The sequence below is a fragment of the Aspergillus pseudodeflectus genome (genome assembly GCF_044049435.1).
Source record: "Aspergillus pseudodeflectus strain CBS 756.74 chromosome Unknown BJX68scaffold_87, whole genome shotgun sequence".
Taxonomy (NCBI): domain Eukaryota; kingdom Fungi; phylum Ascomycota; class Eurotiomycetes; order Eurotiales; family Aspergillaceae; genus Aspergillus; species Aspergillus pseudodeflectus.
The window spans coordinates 100,301-117,488 of NW_027263863.1; the positions used below are offsets into that span (position 1 = coordinate 100,301).

The following is a 17,188-nucleotide window of genomic DNA, read 5'->3' on the forward strand; positions in this document are numbered from 1 at the left end:
GCACTTGGTGAGTGAATTTGGTATCTCTTCTCTCTGTGAATGACTCTGATCTCGTCGCCCTGAAGATTTATTCTCTCCGGGTCTTCGTCAGATACGAGGGTGTTATAGATAAGCGTCTCTCTTTCACTCAATCGGATGTCTTTCCCATAAAACAGGCCATCGACACATTCGGCGCACAAAAGGAGGCATCTTGTGTTAGTCTTTATTGAGGGGGAAGGATTCAAAAAGTTTCATAGAGACACCAGGAGCCCAAGATGTTCTACAGCCACGAAAGTATGAGGCCCTTCCTTACCCCTTTCATCGCAAAGCTTTGATTCTCTCGCCTTGGCATATTTCGACTCATACTGATGACTTTGCGTGGTTGTAGTACTCACGTCTCCTGAGCATGGAGTGGCTACCGTCTGGTAACCCATCATTCCTTCAGCGAGTACTTATGAACTCGAGATCGCTACTGACTTTCTAAGGCTCGTTGCCACCTTAGGCGCGAGATCCATCTCCAGGAGACTAAACCGCAAGACCATCCAGGATGTGGACGTTCCCAAAGCATGCAATGTTATCATGGATCAGGTCGCGCCCATGGCGCTCAGGCTCCAGAGCAATCTTTTGTGCGTGAGTTCTCATCAATAAAATGACAATTAGTGACAAGCGATCTCGGATAGATACGGTGTCTCAAGAGTATACAGCCAGCAATGCGGATACACCCTCCTTGACGTCCAGGCAATGCACGATAAGATGAGAACAATGCTCAGGTCTGTTGCAGCTCGTGGCTTGGATCCCTCTGCAGGGAAAGCAAGGTTAGTCTTTACTTGGATATCCAGGCGTATCAGGATGCTTACATTGGTTTGAAATATCAAGACCGGACCAGCTGATCCTTCCATACGATCCCACGTTCCTACCGGAGAACAACCTCCCCGGGCTGGCGATCGACTTCTCAAAACTGACCCAGCTTCTCGAAGCGACTGAAAGTCAACAATCCAGCTTTCTGCCTGGAACTCCGGACCTCAGCCAGTCTGCGATCTCAAGTAACTCGAGTCTCCGCTTGAGTTTTGGTTCCGATGACAACAATATCCCGGGCAACATTGGCGGATTCAGTTCTGAAGCTGATATTGGCGGCTCTGTCCAAGGGGGATTGACTCTTGCAGGCTTGTTGGGCTCTAGTCTCGGTGACGATGGAGGTGTGCTCCTACAGCCTGACTTTGAGTTTGATGAGGATGGAAATATCATTGAGCTCGGCACAAGACATCAGAGCGAGGCGAGGACAGTTAAGCGCGGAAGTGAGATGAGAGAGAACAAGACCACCAACTTTACGTTTGGCGATCAGGTAAGCTGCATTGTACTCCCAATTCCACCTATCTAACAAAGCTTTTAGCCTATTTTTGCCGATGAAGACGTCGAAATGGCGATACCAGACCAGCCTCGCCAACCTACTCAGCAACCCATACCATCAATTGAGCAAGGCTCTCCAGCCCCCGAGGCGGAAAACACGAGCGATCGCGACCAGGTGACAATGCCCCAGCGATACAGAGCCCCTAAGCTTCTCCCTTCAGATGGGCAAACCGCATTGCGCAGCTTCGAACTAAGCAAGATGAGCACCGATTACATGCAAAACATGACCGTGGCCTCTAGACAGAAGCAAAACAACAGGATACCGACGCAGGCGAAGAAGAATGCAGCGTACTGGGTCTTTGGCATTGGGATTGGCTGTGTAGGTTCAGGCGTGGGAATCTCCCGCGCTGTGCACCCATTGCATTTCTTCTCTGGCGATGAGCTGCGCGAGGCTCTCGCTCCCAACCTAGCTGGCCGTAAACGTCGCGCAGAAGATGACGAAGAGTCTGAAGGTCGTCGTGTACGAGCAAGGGAGGAGGAGGATGACAATATGGGAATGGCAGGGCTTGCGGACGACAACAATCTATGGAACGAGGTATGTGCCTTAGTGTCGGTTTCCAAAGACTATATCCTAACCTGTTAGGATGTCGAACTTGGCCGTCGCGCCTCGCCAGCACTCCAGGACGACCACTCTTCGCAAATGCCCTGGAACATTACCGCCTCTATCCAGAGCTCCCGCCACGAGACGTCTGCGAATATCTTCCGTGGCTTCGGGAGCGTTAGCGATTTCTCATCTCGCGGGGTTTCCGAGTATGCTGGCGCGCTCGCTAGTGATGAAGCTCTCGGTCTCCCGCGAAGAGCGCACAGCCGTCTAACCAGCGCAAGCCCTCTCGCCGGACGCGGACTTCCCTACGACATCAACCAACTCAACGGCCTCTCGATTCCCGGGCAGGATGATGACTTGGAGGGTTTTGATCTGACTCAATATCTCGAGGACAATGCTATGGCGGACAGCCATTCAATCGGAGATGCTCCGGGCCCATCGTACACAAGCCAGCCCAAGCTCCAGAATAGTCTCGCGGAATCCGTCATGGATCAGCAAAGTCTTAACTTCCTGGACTTTGTAGCTGCAAAGATCAACACCTCAAAGCCGGATACAGGGGCCCAGGGTTCGTCGGCTGACAATGAGATCACATTTTCGACTCTTTTACCCCCGCACAAAACTTCCCACAACGTCGCGACACAGGGTTTCATGCATATCCTTGCACTTACTACGAAGGGCTTTCTTTCCATCCGCCAAGACGCATACGCGGATCAGAGTAGCGAGGAGCATGGTGTTCGCTACGAGTACGGTGAGATCTCCATGCGCTTGGTTCAGATGTAGCCCACTATAGCTACAGCTATGGCTGCGTTATCTGAAGTGACGAGCCACGATCTTCTTTTCTGTTCACTGTTCGAGTCAGATTTGCATATTTTCAAGTTAGCGATGCGAGCTTTTCCGTGCTATTAGGCGGCAATCCGTCTACTTCTGTTGAGGACGACAACATTTATGGAGATCATGATAGTTATGATAATGATATCGCGAGAAGCCTTGAATGGAAACCAGTTGACTTACCCAGAGATAGGAGCAGAGCCTGTGGTGTGTAGGCGTAAGTCCTCGGTGTTTAGTATAAACACACTCAAAATATATAGTCCCCAAGCGACCAATGATTGGCTAAACGCTCCCAGTGGCGACCCCGCGCGATCGATCATTTTCGTTTTTCATGATGGTAAAAGCCGGTTTGGTTTGAATACCAGTACAGTTCCAACAGCTCCAGAGGTACTATACTCAAGTACAGTATCATGTATGAGGAGCGAATAACGCGAAGTGAAATACCATTTTATACTTCACCTCAACACTATCAGAAAATATATCTGGAATGCCTTCATCCCCTCAGGTCCTGCCTTGCTGGAGCTCTCTCGGCCTATATGAGAAATATATCATTGGCCCCAAGTACAGTTACCCCTCCTCTTCCACCCCCAAGACGCGCAAACCAATTGCGAACTTGAACCTTCTCATCCCACCCAGCCCAATAATCGCAGCTGATGAGGTGATGTGCTGGACGCGGGAAACTTCGCGCGTTGCTGGTGGCTGTGGCTGAGTCGGGTCAATGCTTCCTGCCACGTGCGGGGTTTGCTTCGAGTTGCTTTGCACGGCTTCAATTCTTCATGTTTCCTCTTAGCATTCGAAATTGAACCTCATATTAGGGTATATAGACTCGCGCGATGCTAAGGTACTGGGGAGCCCGTGATCCGATGTTTTGATGAAATACCGCGATCGCAGACCGCGGTAAATTCAGGATTGAAATGTGCCGACCGTTCCGTACGCGTACGGCATACGATGTACGCAGTATTAGTATCGCTGAGCAAGAACTACTAGGTAGACTATGAGTATACTACTGGTATAGAGACCTGATAATGTCTGAAGGCCAAACTTCAATGATGAGAGTAGATTGTGGAGGCAGCTCATGACTATCTCCTGATTCCCCTCCCCGTCGGATGTTGAATCGCATTTTATTGGCGTGTCCGAGAATAGCAGCGAGGGAATGAATGGATGGGGGACGCCCAACGCTGATAGTAACCAGGAACTTGAATCGAGTCAGGAATCTGCTTACGCGGTGGGCTCGATCAGCCGCGCGTGAAGGCTGCGCTCCTTCAGGTAGCTTCAGTTGCTTCAGTTGCTTCACAGTTCAATTGGAGAAGAAATAACAGAAATAACAGAAAGTGAATCTATATTGGTTTCCTAACTGGTTGATTTTCGGCGATGGCGGCCGTCTGTTATGGTTCTAAAGTGTGTGGAAATTACTGGTAAGGTCTTGTCGTGACGGCTCGCGTAAGTTAACCGCTCGCGTCTCGTCTCGTCTCCGTTCCGTCTTCTTCCTTTTCACTTTCCCTCCCCCGAGTCCAGCTGCGTGTCCTGTCCAGCTCTCCCGCGGTTTCCATCACATTTCCACCCCTAAAGGGCTTCTTCATCTCGATAATCAAATAGGAAGCACAGGCCAATCTTTTCACCATCGATTTTTTCGCCCCTCTAGTCGTGAACATGGGTCGGACGGTCGACCAGGAAGTTCACGCGGCGTTTGTCGAGTTCCGTGCCAAGGAAGACGATAAGGTGCGTGACTCTGTATTTCCCATCCCGTAATATTTCAGCGAAACCGCTTCAGCACCGCATCTCGTCATCGTCACTGACATACTAACCATCTTTCTGTTTCCTCAAAACAGTGTCTTTCTGTACAGTGCATCTACTGCCAGCAGATCCGCGCAAAGAACACCTCGCGGCAGAAGCAGCACCTGCTCGAGTGTCCTGGTCTCCGCGGCGCCCAGGCTCAGCAAACCCAGCCTACCCAACCAGCTCCGAATGGCATCGGCGCTGCAAATGGATACCCCCCGAATCCCAACGCCGCAGGCGCGGCCGCCCCAGGGCCCCCTCCAGGGCATGGCGCCCTGGCAACTCCTGGAGCCGGTATGATGCCAAACGGCGTCGGTCCCCATGCGACTCCCATGCAGACACCTCTCCAGACCCTGGCCGGCCGCCCCTCATTGCCAGCTACCGGTCCTGTTGCTGGCCCTGCGACAGGTGGGCCTCCGCCGCCTGCGCGTACGACCCCGAAAGCGAAGCCGAAGAGCTCAACCTCGAGCCTCCCCGCCCCTCCTCTCGATGACGTCCACGCTGCGTTTGTTGAGTTCCGTGCCAAGGAGGAAGACAAGGTAAGAGTGTCTGGCTGGACCCAATTGAATACTGTTCTGACGCAGAGCAGTGTCTCTCCGTGCAGTGCATCTACTGCCAACAGGTCCGCGCGAAGAACACCAGCCGACAGCGCCAGCATCTCCTGGAGTGCCCGACATACCTTAGCGTTATGAAGGACTCGATTCCTGCAAACAACCTCCTGCACACATTCCCCGAGGGCGAAATCGCCCGCTCGCTGTCGCTCCCGTCACCTACCCTCGAGCTGGACTTTCGTTTGAGCCTCAAGATAAACCCCAAGGTCGGAGTGGGCCCTGGCATCTGGGGCCACAGGGACTGGGTCACCTTTGTTGGTGGACAGTGGGCTGGTAGATGGGGCAAGGGTGTGGTCGTGGTACGTTCCACTCGAGATTTTCGCGAAGCTTATTGCTAATCGTGTTTTTAGCCTGGTGGACAAGACTCTCAAGTCATGACGAAGGATTCCACAAGCATGCGCGCAAACTTCCTCCTCCAGACCGCAGACGAGCCCCCGGCGTTCATTGTCGTCAAGACCAATGGATGGCTTACGGGCGCCAAAGACGTGCTAGACAAGCTCGGCGACCCTACAATGGCGGACGGGATTAACCCTAACTCTTACAAGTATCGTGTGAACCTGTCCATGGAGACAGGCGATGACCGCTATACTTTCCTCAACACCCTGATGTGGATCTCCAGCGGCTGCCGCCGAGGTCAAGAAAGTGAGTGCACTCAAGACTGGTTGTCTAAAGAGACATACTAACCGTTATAGTCATTTTGGACGCCTTCCGCGTTAACTGAACCGCTACGATATTGCGCCTATTTGTCCGTTTTCGAGCGATGCGATTCTGGTTGTTTTACGGAGGAAATTTGTTATTTTATTATCTTCCTGACGGGTCTCAAATTTTTTCAATCAGAGGAATGAGAATGGCTTTTCGTCATCATGCTTGTTTCATTTTCACCTTCTTATGACCCTCTTGGTGTTATTTTCTCTTATTTCATATCGATGTATGGTATTCTATCAGCGGGAGCAAGAATGTGAGTGCCACTTTCGAGTTTGATTTTCTTTTCTCTTCTCGCTCGTTATTCTTTGTTTCTGTCTGCCGGCGATTCCGAGTCGTATATCTTGTATTCTTAGTGAGGGCAAAGGCAGAATGTAGTCACTGTTTCCTGAGTCACTCGCTCCATCGTAGAGACTATAGTCGCTGTTCGTACCCATTCGCCAGCCTTTAGGCAACACAGGCTATCTAGTCGGTATTTTCGTTACAAGCCTGAGTTCCTTGAGAATGAAGCTGCAGTGCGAATTATGCCAAGTCTATTAGCTAGCAAAAAAACCAACTAGATAAGACAATTTTTCATCAAATGCATGACATGATTTACACATCCACTCCAGTGCCTAATTTAGAAGTCTAAAAACCTGCACGCACATTTTGTTAGTCACAACACTATAAGTAACAGAGGAAAGAACGTAGAAACTCACCCTTCTCAGTGTTTCCCTCGCCCATACTCTTACTACTACTGCTTCCGCTCTGAATAGCTCCAACGATTCCATCCATGTACGGCGCACCGCTCCATTTCTGGTGCGTGAGGACATCCACGCCCAGCTCCTTCTCACGGGCCTGAACGAGGCGGACGTAGGCGAGCATGCCCTCGTCCTTGAAGGCGCGGGATAGTTCGGCGGTGATAGTGGCGCCGGAGTGGATACCGGCGAGGGAAATGAGTTGGAGAACGAAGCTATATTGGTTAATTTAGCAATTTACAAGCGGAAAAGGGTGAGTAGGGGCATACCCGTGCTTTGAGAGATCCCAGATAAATGACTTGAGGGAAGCCTCGTCGAAGCCTTGTCCCATCCAGTTGAAGGACGGGCTCAGGTTGTAAACGAGCTTCTTGCCGGGGTGGACGGCTCGCACTTCGTCTGCGAGCTTCGCGGCTTTGGCGACATCTGGGTCACCGGTCTCAACCCAGAGGAGATCCGCATAGGGACCGAACACCTTGGCTCGCTTGGTTGCTGCGGGGAAGCCGGCGCGGTAGTGGTAGAAGCCTTCCCTGGTGCGAGGGCTGTCGCATGACCAGACTACTGGCTTCTTTGTGTAGTCGCTGGCTAGAACGCGACGGCGCGAGATGGATAGATCTGGGTTCTCGGTGACATGCTTCTTGTAGGCGTCGCGAGCGGCTTGGGAGGCACCTTCGGCGTCGAGGTGCGCATCGACGGCTAGAAAGAATTAGCGAGTTTGACTAGGTAGGCGGAGGGAGTACTTACCCTCGTCAAAAGTCACAAGCTTGTGATTCTTAACCCAGTCCAATTCGAATGCGTCAATCTCAGCCGGAGCAGCACCTTCCCGTTCCATAGCCTGAAGGGTCTCTGCTAGTGGCTCGACGTCTTCCGCAACTCCGAGAATAAACTCGTGGTCACGCACGTCAATGGCACTGCTGAGCAATTTTCCGCTCTCAGAGTCGGTTCGCGCAATGACCAAGTTCTCGACACCCATCATATCCCACTGGAAGCGAGCCGCAACGAGTCGGTTGATGTGCTCTCCCATCGGGACCAGGACTTTGCCAGCAAGATGGCCGCATTTCTTTCCGCCGTGGAGCTGGTCCTCGAAGTGAACCGCCGCAGCACCATTTTCAGCAAACAACTTGGCCAATTTCAGGACAGCAGTCAAGCCGCCGTGTCTGGCACACGTTAGCAGAGGTCTCTGCATGGGGTAAGGGAACATACCCAGTGTCACCATCGGCAATGATCGGTCGCATGTAGTCGACGTAGGGAGTCGATTTTCGCTGCTCCGGTGTCAACTTTCTTCTGGCGTCCCAGTGTTTCCGATCGTGCAACTGCTGGGCCTTGAACAATCGCTGAACCTGGTTCGGCACCGTGTTGTATGGGTAGTCTCCAAAGTCCGGAGAGACTTCGTTGGTAGACGTCAAGACCGACGAACATGCCCAGCCGGAAATATACAAGACCTCCTGATTAGGAGCTTGCTGTGTCATTTGTACGGGATCAATTGCGCCCACTACCGTTGATTAGTGAGTGAAAACGGCCGTCGATTGATGCGAACATACTGGTGTGGACTGGCTTATTTTCGGCCGCTCGTTCATTCAACAAGTTGAAAAGCTTCCGCGCCATCAATGAACTCGGATACGTTTGTTGTAATGACCCCCGCTTGCTAACAACGTCGGCGGCGGAGTACGGCCGCTTGATTCCCTCATAGCGGGGAGAGGCCCACCACTTCTCGACATCCTTGATCTGCTGCTCGTATAGAGCATCCTCCGCAGCTCCAGCTTTATCGGCGGTCGATAGGAGCTGGTAGGAATCGCTAGGCAAGGCGGTTGAGACGGGAGGCTGGACGGGAGGGAGCGTCGAGGGCGACATCCGCAGGTAACCGCATGTGAAAGGGCGCAGGGCGAGACGAGACGGACCGCCTGCGGTCGGCGAGTGAGGAAGGCGTCGCGGAATTCGACGAGGAACTGATCGTAGCATAATTGAAGCTATTCTGTGATCCCCTGATGAGCAAGGGGAAAAGTTGTGGAGGGGAGAAGGTGAAGTTATCAATGATGCGCTTGTTTGGCCGATGACCGACCTCGGTCTGAGTCCGGGGTTTGCCGTTTCCCCGCGGCTTCTCTTGCGCTAAGAAGCCCACACCAATCCACAACACACCACACCACTGGCCACTTTATTACGGGCCGAACAAAAAGAAATAATACCGCCGGTTTGCAGCAAACGTCCGAAAACCGGCCTTTGCTTATACATTTCAACTGTTGACATCTGTGACCTTCAACCGCCACACTCGTGCGATCCGGCACTTCTACCTAGCAAGAGCTGCTTTCACTGGCTTCGGTGTTACTCCTTACCGAACTCTTATAAAGCAGTCATGAAGCTGATTCAGCGGTTCTGGTGCCACCCGCCGGCCAGTGGTCGCCACGCCGAAAGGCACAACCTCATGATGGCATGAAATCAAGTATCTTGAGTTCGAGATCATGAACGGAGGCTTGAACATGAGCAATATGCCGGGTAGTCGGAGAGCACATCGACTCTGGAGTCTTCGAGCTCGAATTCTTCAGTTCCAGTTCTCAGTGACTTGACATTTGGCGAGAAATGATGCTCTGTTTGGAATGGCCGAGACACCTTCATCAGATTCTTGGAGAGCGAAACAAGACAGAGAGGCTGAGCCATGAGTCATATCATATACAACTCGGCTCATCCGTTCATCCTCATCAGATAACGGCATAAGTTCATCCGTACCCGTCTCAACGTCCACAACTATTCCTGGGCATACTGACCGCCACGGGCATTCGGCCTGCTCGGGGTAAGATCCGCTCCTGGGGAAACCACCAAAGCGTTGACAGGTCGCGACTGGGGTCGAAAAAACCACAGCCTCACTCGGTGTCACTCCAACTCCGAATCCCAGCGTCAAATGCTTCCCAAATCGGGCAGTCCTCAGGGTCTTGCTGTGGAGTGAAGCGCTTGTTGTCCACAGTCCGTCCTCGTGGAGTCACGAGACAGACCCAGGATCCCCAAGGGATGATTGGTACGTACCTAGGATCAGAGATCGCGAGCTGTCCAGTGAAATCGTTTGGAGATGTCCCCAACTACAAAGCCCCACACAAGTCAAGTCTTATTCGTTGAGGTGAGAGAGATCCCGTGCGCGACGAGGCTGGGGGCCCTCCGCCGCTTAGCTTCTCTTGGATTGATTTCGCGCCGCTAGTCCGTTCTGAGATATATTTGGGGATCATGCTTGGGTATCTCATAGTTGTTCCTGCAGCTTCGCCCAAGCCTTTGGAGAAGATGGCTTCGGAGCTGCTACGCGATTTGTGACTTTTGACCGTCTTGCGAGATGGATAAGGCTAAGCCCGCAATCTGCCTTGAGAGCCTGGACATCTATAAAGACCCTGCTATCACTGGAATATGAATATGCATCTACAACAGCCGACAGAGCAAACAAACCTTCTATCCTCCCTTCAACACTCGATTTTTCTCTACAATGCTCGCCACAAAGCTCCTCTTCGGCCTCGCAATGGCCATTCAATGGGCCACCGCCTGCGGCGCACCAAACACCACAACCCCAGACCCAAGCGACATCTTCCACATTGGCACCGACGGCCCCGCGCCCCCAGAAACCCTAGGCTACTTTATCAACCACTTCGGCCTGCTGACCACAAACCTCGAGCGCCTGAAGCACTTCTACGGCGATATCCTTGGCCTCCGCCTCATCTTCGACGTCACCCTCACACCGGAGTTCACAATCACGTACATGGGCTACCCGCAGGGCGGCCGCAACGGGACGGGCTTCCAGACAGGCGAAGAACTTAACCGGGACAAGAACAATCTCGCCGGTCTGCTTGAGATCGTGCAGTTCAGTGCTTCGGATGACGAGCTGCTCGGCTCGCTTAACCGCACCAATACGTTCGGACACGTCGGTCTCGTTGTTCCGGATATCGTCAAGGCGGAGGAATATCTTGAGAGTAAGGGTGTTGAAATCCTGAAGAGATATGGAGAGCCGATCAAGACATTCACAGGTCCTGTTAACAATGCGTTTGGTATTGGGGAGTATGCGGGAGCGCATTTGGAAGCTAAGCAGAGGCTTATGGATGCGCAGGGGATTATCGGCTTGCCTTTGCTCGTAATGGTCGCAGATCCGGATGGGAATCTGGTGGAGATTCAACAGCAGGAACAGCCGGCTGGTGTTCTGTGAGTGAAGCTTTTGGCTTGAGGGACGAAGCCTATAGATATGAAGGGGGTGTATAATTGGTATGATGTAGCTAGCTGGGAGCGATATAGACGAGGAAGGTCCGATTCTATTTGTCTAGAGTTCGGCTGATGGTTAATGGTACCGTATCTTAATTCAATTCGTTTTCTAGTACATATCCGAACATTGGACCTTCCGACTTGAGTCGACATGCTCCTGGGAAATCCCCACACCTAAAACGTACATCTCAACCGAACCCTCATCGAACCCAAAACCAAGCCTACGCCCACACAACCCCTATCTACAAAGCAAACAACCCCCCAACAACAACAGCCCCAAGACTAACCCACCCAACCGCCGCCCTCACCCCCGCCGCACCATCCGTCTCCTCGGGAGAATCCGCAGTGCTCGTCTCATTGCCCGTGGTCTCCTCGTCACTACCATGGTCATGATCCGAGTGCTCGTCATCCGACTCGCTCTGCGCCTCTCCCTCGGGGGTTGAGGCGTTTGCGTGGCGCTCTGCCGCGGCGCCGGTGAAGTATGTTGCGGTTACGCCGGTGTTGTTGCTGCAGACGGAGTTGGAGGGGGGCTCGATTGTCGCGGATGTTAGGGTTAGGTCTGCGCACTGTATTTGAGAGAAATGCGTTAGCATGGGCGAGGGTGTAGAGTATAGGGCCGGGTGGGTGAAGCAAGGGAGAGAAGGAAGGGACGAAACATACAGAATACAACCCGCCACTCGGATGCGAATTTGTCTGCACCTGCAGTGTAACATTCAACCCATCAACAAGCTCCACACCGAGAACCTCCTCGCTGAGCTCGATACTCGGAATACAGAACTCGCCGAGCCCCTCGACGCGGAACGTTTGGCGGAGCGTGATGTTGTAGTTGTCGCCAGGCTCGTTGCCGACTGCGAGGAGGAACTCGACGGCGGTCTGATCGTGGCCGAGGTCGATTTCGACGGGGAAGGTTGGGTTTGAGAGGGAGATTTGCGTGCGGTTTGAGGAGGGGTTGGTGAAGGCGCCGCAGGGGAAGGCGGTCATTTCTTCGGCATTGTCACCGCGGGGTGCAGGGTAGTTGAGGGCAAAGTGGGCGGCTGTGAGGGGGGATAGAGAGAGAGTAAGGAGGGGGAGGAGGTGCTTCATTGTTGTTGTGGTCATGATTGTTGTGGATGGAATTGGGTTGAAGAGGAGAAAGGTCTGGTGGGTGAGAGTGAGTGGTGGTGAGGCTTGGTTGTGCTGCAGATTTTATAGTAGGTGGGACAGGGATATGCGATACTCGCTTGCATTGAGCGGGGGCAAGACAGGATACTCGGGACTTCAGGGCCTGCTAGATTGGTGTTTATCAGAACTGGTTAGGATGAGCAGATTTCGAGCTGGCGCTGGTAGCATTGGTATGAAGTTTATTAATTCAGTTGACAGGCCTATTGCCAGTAGCAATGCCCAGCAAGCAAGCCAAACCAAGTGAATAGTACAGCCAAGACCCTGAAGTGATGATGAATGGAGAAAACACCCGAAAGGCTAAATGAAGGCTGACAGCTAAGACAGATCGGGTAAGAAAATGTGCTCATATGCGCTCAAACCGAGCCCTGCAGGATCTGGAATCCACCTTTTTTACCCGCGGATGTACATGACTATGGTTGCACCAATGTGGGGGCACACTCGACAAAGCACAGGGACAAAATAATGTCAAGATAATTGATAGGCTATTGTATAATTGATCAGATTAATGTCCATGCGATTCGTGCCATTGGATCAACCGTCCCACCAGAAGCTCTCCCAGAAACGAACCGCCAAGGACCGAACAGAAATATCCCACATTCATCGTCATAACAGCCAGCATCCTGAAGGGAGGTTGTGCATTAGTTCGAGTCACACAGAGGTTAGACATGGACGTACAGCAGATAGGATACCCCCGTGATACACAGGTAAATCAGTGCCCGCGGGAAGTCCACGCTCAACCGCCAGGGAAGGATCTCATTCTTTTCGCGATAGACCACTTTGACCGACTCTTCGACGCCATTCGCCGTCACCAGAGTGCCCGTCTTTGCGTCTGGGTCTGCGTTGATGCGGCCGGCTTCAGAGGCTTTGCCAGCGACCACAACATAGCGACGCTTGAGATGAGCGTTGAACCATCGCTGCTCCATGTAGGCTTTGAATGCCACCAGACATCGGCCGATGACGGCAAGAACGATCAGGAAAATGCAGCTTCCGGCGTAGGAGCCGTTTGAGGAAGGGGTCCATTGCGAAGAGAAAAGCGGCGAATCGTGTGTGTTGGTAAAAACCATAGACATCGTCATGGACGACGAGCCCGAACTTGAGTGGGAGTGGCTCATTTTGTTCAGGTTGTATTGAGTGGTGCGAAGTTCTTGCTGTAGAGTGTTGAAACAGATATAAACATTCGAAGTAATGAGACTGTCAGACTGTCAAGAGAAACCTTGGAAGTCAATCTGGCAGGCACGCTTCAAGACTTAAGTGATGACCTTGAGCACGTTTTCAGCCAACCAGGAGTGTGCGTCCAAGCCTCCAAGTGAGCAGATTATTATTCACCAGCCAGAAGTGGAATCTCCCCGCTTGTGTCCCTCGCTTGGTCCTTGACCTTTTTCATGATAGACCTCAGCGATTCTGTCTGAACTGTCCAGGGTTGACCTCAGTACTCGACATGCCGCTCTCTTGAATATACCGACATTACCTTCAAAATGAGCCACAGTGGACATACGCATATGGGCTCCGGGGCTGTTAGCCACTCCGACCTCCAGCAGATGTACTGGGCGGTTGTTGGCAGTGCCGTTGGGGCCGCAACACTTGCAAATGTTCTCAATCATATCATTACTTTTCAGCGGTAAGCGTTCTTGTGAAGGCACCCGGACGACAATCCAGAAGAATCGCGGGCTGATATCTGCAGAACGCGAGATTCTACCCTGACCCCCTCAAAACCAAAGGCACTATTCTTCCGCGCATACGCCACACTGACGGCCGTGAGTCGCGAGACAAGCTATGCAACTTTACCTCCGATCTCAGTATACGGTCTCAAGATTCACTTTGCCCCGCTGGGTCCGTTAATCATCGTCCTTGCAAACCTGATCATGGCCGTGGTCCTCTGCTTCTACAAGTTCAACACAGAAGACCAATGGTCGTGGGAGGATATAGGCTACCGAACAGGCTTCATCACAATTGCACAGCTCCCTTTGATATTTCTGCTAGCAGGACGACAAAATATCATCGGGCTCCTGGCAGGTATAGACTACCAACGCCTAAACTGGTTCCACCGATGGGTTGCGCGGACAGTCTGGTTATGCGCAACCTTCCACATGGGCTTCTGGTTTCGGAGTTGGGGTCGGTATAACTACATCACATATCAGCTCCAGACAAACGGCTTTGCAAAACGCGGAGTCGCCGCCTGGTGTATCCTAACGTTTATCGTTGTTTCATCTGCCCGCCCGATCCGGAAGTTAGGGTATGAGTTCTTCGTCATACAGCATCTGGTGATGTTTGTGGGCTTTATCGCTGCAGTATGGCTACACGCGTCGAAGGAGACTAAAATTTGGGTCTGGATACCTATTGGACTGCTTGTGTTTGACCGAGTCGTGAGATATGCATGGGCAACATATATTAATCTGTCGGTCTTTCATCGATCTGGGACTCAGGCTCTTTGGGCAAACAGGGCATCCTTCACCCCGTTACCGGGAAACGTCACTCGAGTCACCATCAAGAACCCAGGGACCAAATGGACGCCAGGCCAGCATTTGTTTCTCACATGCCATACAGTTGCGCCATTGCAAAGCCACCCATTCACCATCGCTTCTATCCCCGAAGACAATCAACTGGAATTTCTTGTTCGTGCAGAGAAAGGCGGCACAAGACGCTTTTTTCGGTATGCATCGAAATATGACCAAGTCATCGGCAATCCCGACGCCTCTAACAAACAAACACGCATAGTGCTCCTTGAAGGGCCGTACGGAAGGCTGCGCTCGCCTCGACAATTTGACAGCATCGTTCTTATTGCCGGTGGTATGGGCGCCACCCTCACAGTGCCCTTGCTCCGCGATGTTGTTGCGCAATGGAGGAGTAATTCCCGCCTAACCGTAACCAAGCGGATACGGTTCGTCTGGGTGATCAAGTCGCGCATGCACCTCACTTGGTTCGAGCCACAGCTGCAGTCTGTGCGAGCGGACATAGCGGCTTGCCAGCGGGAGTACCCAGACATCGCTCGGGAGATCAAGCTCAGTGTACACATTACCTGCGACGAGAAACTAGAGCAACCGCCTCCAGACACTTGCCAGTCATCAACGGCCCGGTCTACCTCATTTGGGAGGCACACAAGGTCAGCTAGCACTGACAGAAAGCCAATTGCGACGGAAAAAGATGCCATATCAATACACCCTGGGTCGTCCATAGAACTAAGCAGTCTCCCCGTCGATAGGTGCTGCTGCACTACGACCATTGAAGAAGAACAAATCAACTCACGGCGGTGCACTTGCTCTGGTCCTGCGTCTCAGGCTCAAACGTCATCCACATCTCCAGATATACCGCTCTTATCTGGCCGCCCAGCACTTCGCCAAATAATCCGCAAAGCCCTCGAGAGAGCTGAGGGCGAGAGCGCTGTGTTCGTATGTGGACCACAAGGTTTGTCAGACGATGTGCGCCGAAGCGTGGTCTACCTCAGTGACGAGCGGGCAGTGCACAAAGGGACAGGTGCGCAGGGGGTTTATCTTCATGTGGAGAATTTTGGATGGTAATGTCATTGTTGCATATGTGACCAATAGACAGTTTGAATGCCCCTCACATCCCGTGAAGAGCTCATAGGCAACCAATGCATTGGACGCCCTTCGCGCCTTCCACATATGGTACACGAGGGCTATCGGTCGCACCGTCTCTTTCTGATTGGTGGCGAGACTCCGCCGTTGGCCTGCTCATGTCGAGTGGTGCTGGTACAGCATTCTCTTGCGGCTATCAACGTGGTGTATCGGCTGTCGAAGATATTCAATTGTTGGAGTTGAAAGAGACCACCTCGCCGATCAAACCATATATATGAGTCAGCGACCCACCCCTACGAAGGTGTTCGTTGTTACCTCTTCGTATTTAGAGAAGTCCTCGAGCCTGGAGTCTGGGTTCTGACAAACACTGAGTCAACCTGTCAAGATCCCCAAATGCCAAGACATACCCCGGTTTCTCTTATAAATTAGTCTAGTACGACCTTACCTTTAAAAAGAGATTAACGTCTCCTTCAATCTCTCTTTACCATCGACTGTACATCCCCAACCTTGCTAGAAGCCATGTCTACCTCCAGCCCCTCCCCGGTCGTGGCCCCTCCCCACATTCACACCCTCCTCAAAGACCTACACAAAAAGTCCCTCGACCAAGAAGCCACCATCGCCGCCAACAAATCCGGCAAGGTCTTTTCAGGAGATATAATCTCAAAGCTTTCAACCAAGGAAGAAGCCCAACAAGCCAACCCAGCTACAGAATTCGACTCCCTCATGCTCGACAAGTTCATTGCGCTAGACGAGGACAAATGCCACTTCACTTACCAACTCATCACCTCCATGGGGGCGACGAATATCGTCGAGGCCGGGACGAGCTTCGGGGTTAGTACGATCTACCTTGCGCTCGCGGTTTCGCGGGTCAAGGCGCTTACAGGGAAGACGGAGGGGGTAGTGGTTGCGACGGAGAAGGAAAGTAGCAAGGCGAATGTGGCGAGGGGGTATTGGAAGCAGTGTGGGGAGGTGGTGGAGAGGGAGATTGATTTGAGGGTTGGGGATTTGTTGGAGACGTTGAAGGAGAACTTGTCGGTTGTGGATCTGCTGTTGCTTGATAGTGAGTCTCCAATATGCCCCTACTCCTAGCTGGGTGAATTGTGCTAATTGGCGTAGTATGGTCGGCGCTCGCACTCCCTACGCTGAAGACTGTCTTGCCTCGGTTGAGGCCCGGAGCGGTCGTGCTTACTGACAACACGATTTCCGGCGCAAAGGGGTATGCGGATCTGCTGGCTTTCATGCGGGATCCGAAGAATGGGTTCCAAAATATGACGCTGCCATTCACGAATGGGTTCGAGATGAGCGTGTATATGCCGAACTCGCACTAAAGGATCAGAGATCCGGTGTGTATAGACATTGAGATATGAAGACAAGGGCAATTCCAGCTCTCTCTTCAAGATCTGACCATTTGCGTCCGAAGCTTTCTTTATGATGCTACTACATCCCCAACTGCTTCGATTCTAGTAGTCTGACCAAATATTGGTATCCATGGATAGTGATCAGGCAGCTGGGGCGTGGTAAATGGAGTCCAAGTTGGGCTTTCAGGGACACACAACATCCTCGATCAGAGTGTAGTCACCATAGGCGCGTGGAGCTATATCGGTGAATAACCCCAAGATTGGCTTCAAGAACAACCTGTTTGTCCGTAGTTATACAACAACTTTTATAAGTTATTATTAACTAATAAAA

At 52.2% G+C, this 17,188-nt stretch overlaps 8 protein-coding genes across 8 annotated transcripts; 5 read left to right on the top strand and 3 right to left on the bottom strand.

Moving 5' to 3' along the window:
• Positions 1–101: 101 nt before the first annotated feature.
• BJX68DRAFT_279891 (Rad21/Rec8 N terminal domain protein) lies at positions 102–3,290 on the top strand. Its single transcript, XM_071048824.1, has 7 exons — positions 102–273; positions 368–404; positions 465–605; positions 660–794; positions 856–1,261; positions 1,370–1,921; positions 1,970–3,290. The coding sequence occupies exons 1-7, from the start codon at positions 255–257 to the stop codon at positions 2,708–2,710; spliced, it is 2,031 nt and encodes a 676-aa protein (XP_070892928.1). The 5' UTR covers positions 102–254; the 3' UTR covers positions 2,711–3,290.
• A 951-nt stretch (positions 3,291–4,241) lies between these two features.
• Positions 4,242–5,976, top strand: BJX68DRAFT_214382 (DUF3237 domain-containing protein). Its single transcript, XM_071037779.1, has 5 exons — positions 4,242–4,477; positions 4,588–5,073; positions 5,124–5,444; positions 5,496–5,787; positions 5,838–5,976. The coding sequence occupies exons 1-5, from the start codon at positions 4,409–4,411 to the stop codon at positions 5,864–5,866; spliced, it is 1,197 nt and encodes a 398-aa protein (XP_070892929.1). The 5' UTR covers positions 4,242–4,408; the 3' UTR covers positions 5,867–5,976.
• A 403-nt stretch (positions 5,977–6,379) lies between these two features.
• BJX68DRAFT_214404 (methylisocitrate lyase ICL2) lies at positions 6,380–8,688 on the bottom strand. Its single transcript, XM_071037780.1, has 6 exons — positions 8,123–8,688; positions 7,785–8,073; positions 7,326–7,738; positions 6,854–7,277; positions 6,546–6,799; positions 6,380–6,482 (listed from the first exon to the last, which is right to left on the bottom strand). Exons 1-6 carry the CDS (start codon positions 8,538–8,540, stop codon positions 6,475–6,477), a joined length of 1,806 nt encoding a protein of 601 aa, XP_070892930.1. The 5' UTR covers positions 8,541–8,688; the 3' UTR covers positions 6,380–6,474.
• Positions 8,689–9,665: 977 nt separating this feature from the next.
• BJX68DRAFT_214378 (VOC family protein) lies at positions 9,666–10,872 on the top strand. The gene has a single exon (XM_071037778.1). It carries the CDS (start codon positions 10,042–10,044, stop codon positions 10,750–10,752), a length of 711 nt encoding a protein of 236 aa, XP_070892931.1. The 5' UTR covers positions 9,666–10,041; the 3' UTR covers positions 10,753–10,872.
• Positions 10,873–11,047: 175 nt separating this feature from the next.
• On the bottom strand, positions 11,048–11,888 carry BJX68DRAFT_259320 (putative GPI anchored protein; the record flags this gene model as incomplete). The annotated part of the gene is made up of 2 exons (XM_071043677.1): positions 11,048–11,371; positions 11,466–11,888. The coding sequence occupies 2 exons, from the start codon at positions 11,886–11,888 to the stop codon at positions 11,048–11,050; spliced, it is 747 nt and encodes a 248-aa protein (XP_070892932.1).
• A 542-nt stretch (positions 11,889–12,430) lies between these two features.
• On the bottom strand, positions 12,431–13,158 carry BJX68DRAFT_214455 (copper transporter family protein). Its single transcript, XM_071037781.1, has 2 exons — positions 12,642–13,158; positions 12,431–12,586 (listed from the first exon to the last, which is right to left on the bottom strand). The coding sequence occupies exons 1-2, from the start codon at positions 13,076–13,078 to the stop codon at positions 12,469–12,471; spliced, it is 555 nt and encodes a 184-aa protein (XP_070892933.1). The 5' UTR covers positions 13,079–13,158; the 3' UTR covers positions 12,431–12,468.
• A 283-nt stretch (positions 13,159–13,441) lies between these two features.
• BJX68DRAFT_279900 (ferric reductase family protein) lies at positions 13,442–15,941 on the top strand (the record flags this gene model as incomplete). Its single annotated transcript, XM_071048825.1, has 2 exons — positions 13,442–13,584; positions 13,648–15,941. 2 exons carry the CDS (start codon positions 13,442–13,444, stop codon positions 15,479–15,481), a joined length of 1,977 nt encoding a protein of 658 aa, XP_070892934.1. The 3' UTR covers positions 15,482–15,941.
• On the top strand, positions 15,880–17,144 carry BJX68DRAFT_249182 (O-methyltransferase). The gene is made up of 2 exons (XM_071042058.1): positions 15,880–16,559; positions 16,616–17,144. The coding sequence occupies exons 1-2, from the start codon at positions 16,019–16,021 to the stop codon at positions 16,825–16,827; spliced, it is 753 nt and encodes a 250-aa protein (XP_070892935.1). The 5' UTR covers positions 15,880–16,018; the 3' UTR covers positions 16,828–17,144.
• The last annotated feature ends 44 nt before the right edge of the window (positions 17,145–17,188 follow it).

What these genes read in the sequence shown, in the direction of transcription:
- BJX68DRAFT_279891 (XM_071048824.1), top strand. An exon ending in AGGCTCCAGAGCAATCTTTT is followed by an intron (nt 606 to 659) that starts GTGCGTGAGTTC and finishes GATCTCGGATAG; the next exon opens with ATACGGTGTCTCAAGAGTAT. An exon ending in ACAACAATCTATGGAACGAG is followed by an intron (nt 1,922 to 1,969) that starts GTATGTGCCTTA and finishes CTAACCTGTTAG; the next exon opens with GATGTCGAACTTGGCCGTCG.
- BJX68DRAFT_214382 (XM_071037779.1), top strand. Translation starts at nt 4,409, where the DNA reads ATGGGTCGGACGGTCGACCAGGAAGTTCACGCGGCGTTTGTCGAGTTC. An exon ending in GTGCCAAGGAGGAAGACAAG is followed by an intron (nt 5,074 to 5,123) that starts GTAAGAGTGTCT and finishes GACGCAGAGCAG; the next exon opens with TGTCTCTCCGTGCAGTGCAT. An exon ending in CTGCCGCCGAGGTCAAGAAA is followed by an intron (nt 5,788 to 5,837) that starts GTGAGTGCACTC and finishes TAACCGTTATAG; the next exon opens with TCATTTTGGACGCCTTCCGC.
- BJX68DRAFT_249182 (XM_071042058.1), top strand. Translation starts at nt 16,019, where the DNA reads ATGTCTACCTCCAGCCCCTCCCCGGTCGTGGCCCCTCCCCACATTCAC. An exon ending in GGATCTGCTGTTGCTTGATA is followed by an intron (nt 16,560 to 16,615) that starts GTGAGTCTCCAA and finishes TAATTGGCGTAG; the next exon opens with TATGGTCGGCGCTCGCACTC.
- BJX68DRAFT_214455 (XM_071037781.1), bottom strand. Translation starts at nt 13,078, where the DNA reads ATGAGCCACTCCCACTCAAGTTCGGGCTCGTCGTCCATGACGATGTCT. An exon ending in ACGGGGGTATCCTATCTGCT is followed by an intron (nt 12,587 to 12,641) that starts GTACGTCCATGT and finishes ACCTCCCTTCAG; the next exon opens with GATGCTGGCTGTTATGACGA.
- BJX68DRAFT_214404 (XM_071037780.1), bottom strand. Translation starts at nt 8,540, where the DNA reads ATGCTACGATCAGTTCCTCGTCGAATTCCGCGACGCCTTCCTCACTCG. An exon ending in ATTGCCGATGGTGACACTGG is followed by an intron (nt 7,739 to 7,784) that starts GTATGTTCCCTT and finishes AACGTGTGCCAG; the next exon opens with ACACGGCGGCTTGACTGCTG. An exon ending in TGGGATCTCTCAAAGCACGG is followed by an intron (nt 6,800 to 6,853) that starts GTATGCCCCTAC and finishes TAACCAATATAG; the next exon opens with CTTCGTTCTCCAACTCATTT.
- BJX68DRAFT_214378 (XM_071037778.1), top strand. Translation starts at nt 10,042, where the DNA reads ATGCTCGCCACAAAGCTCCTCTTCGGCCTCGCAATGGCCATTCAATGG.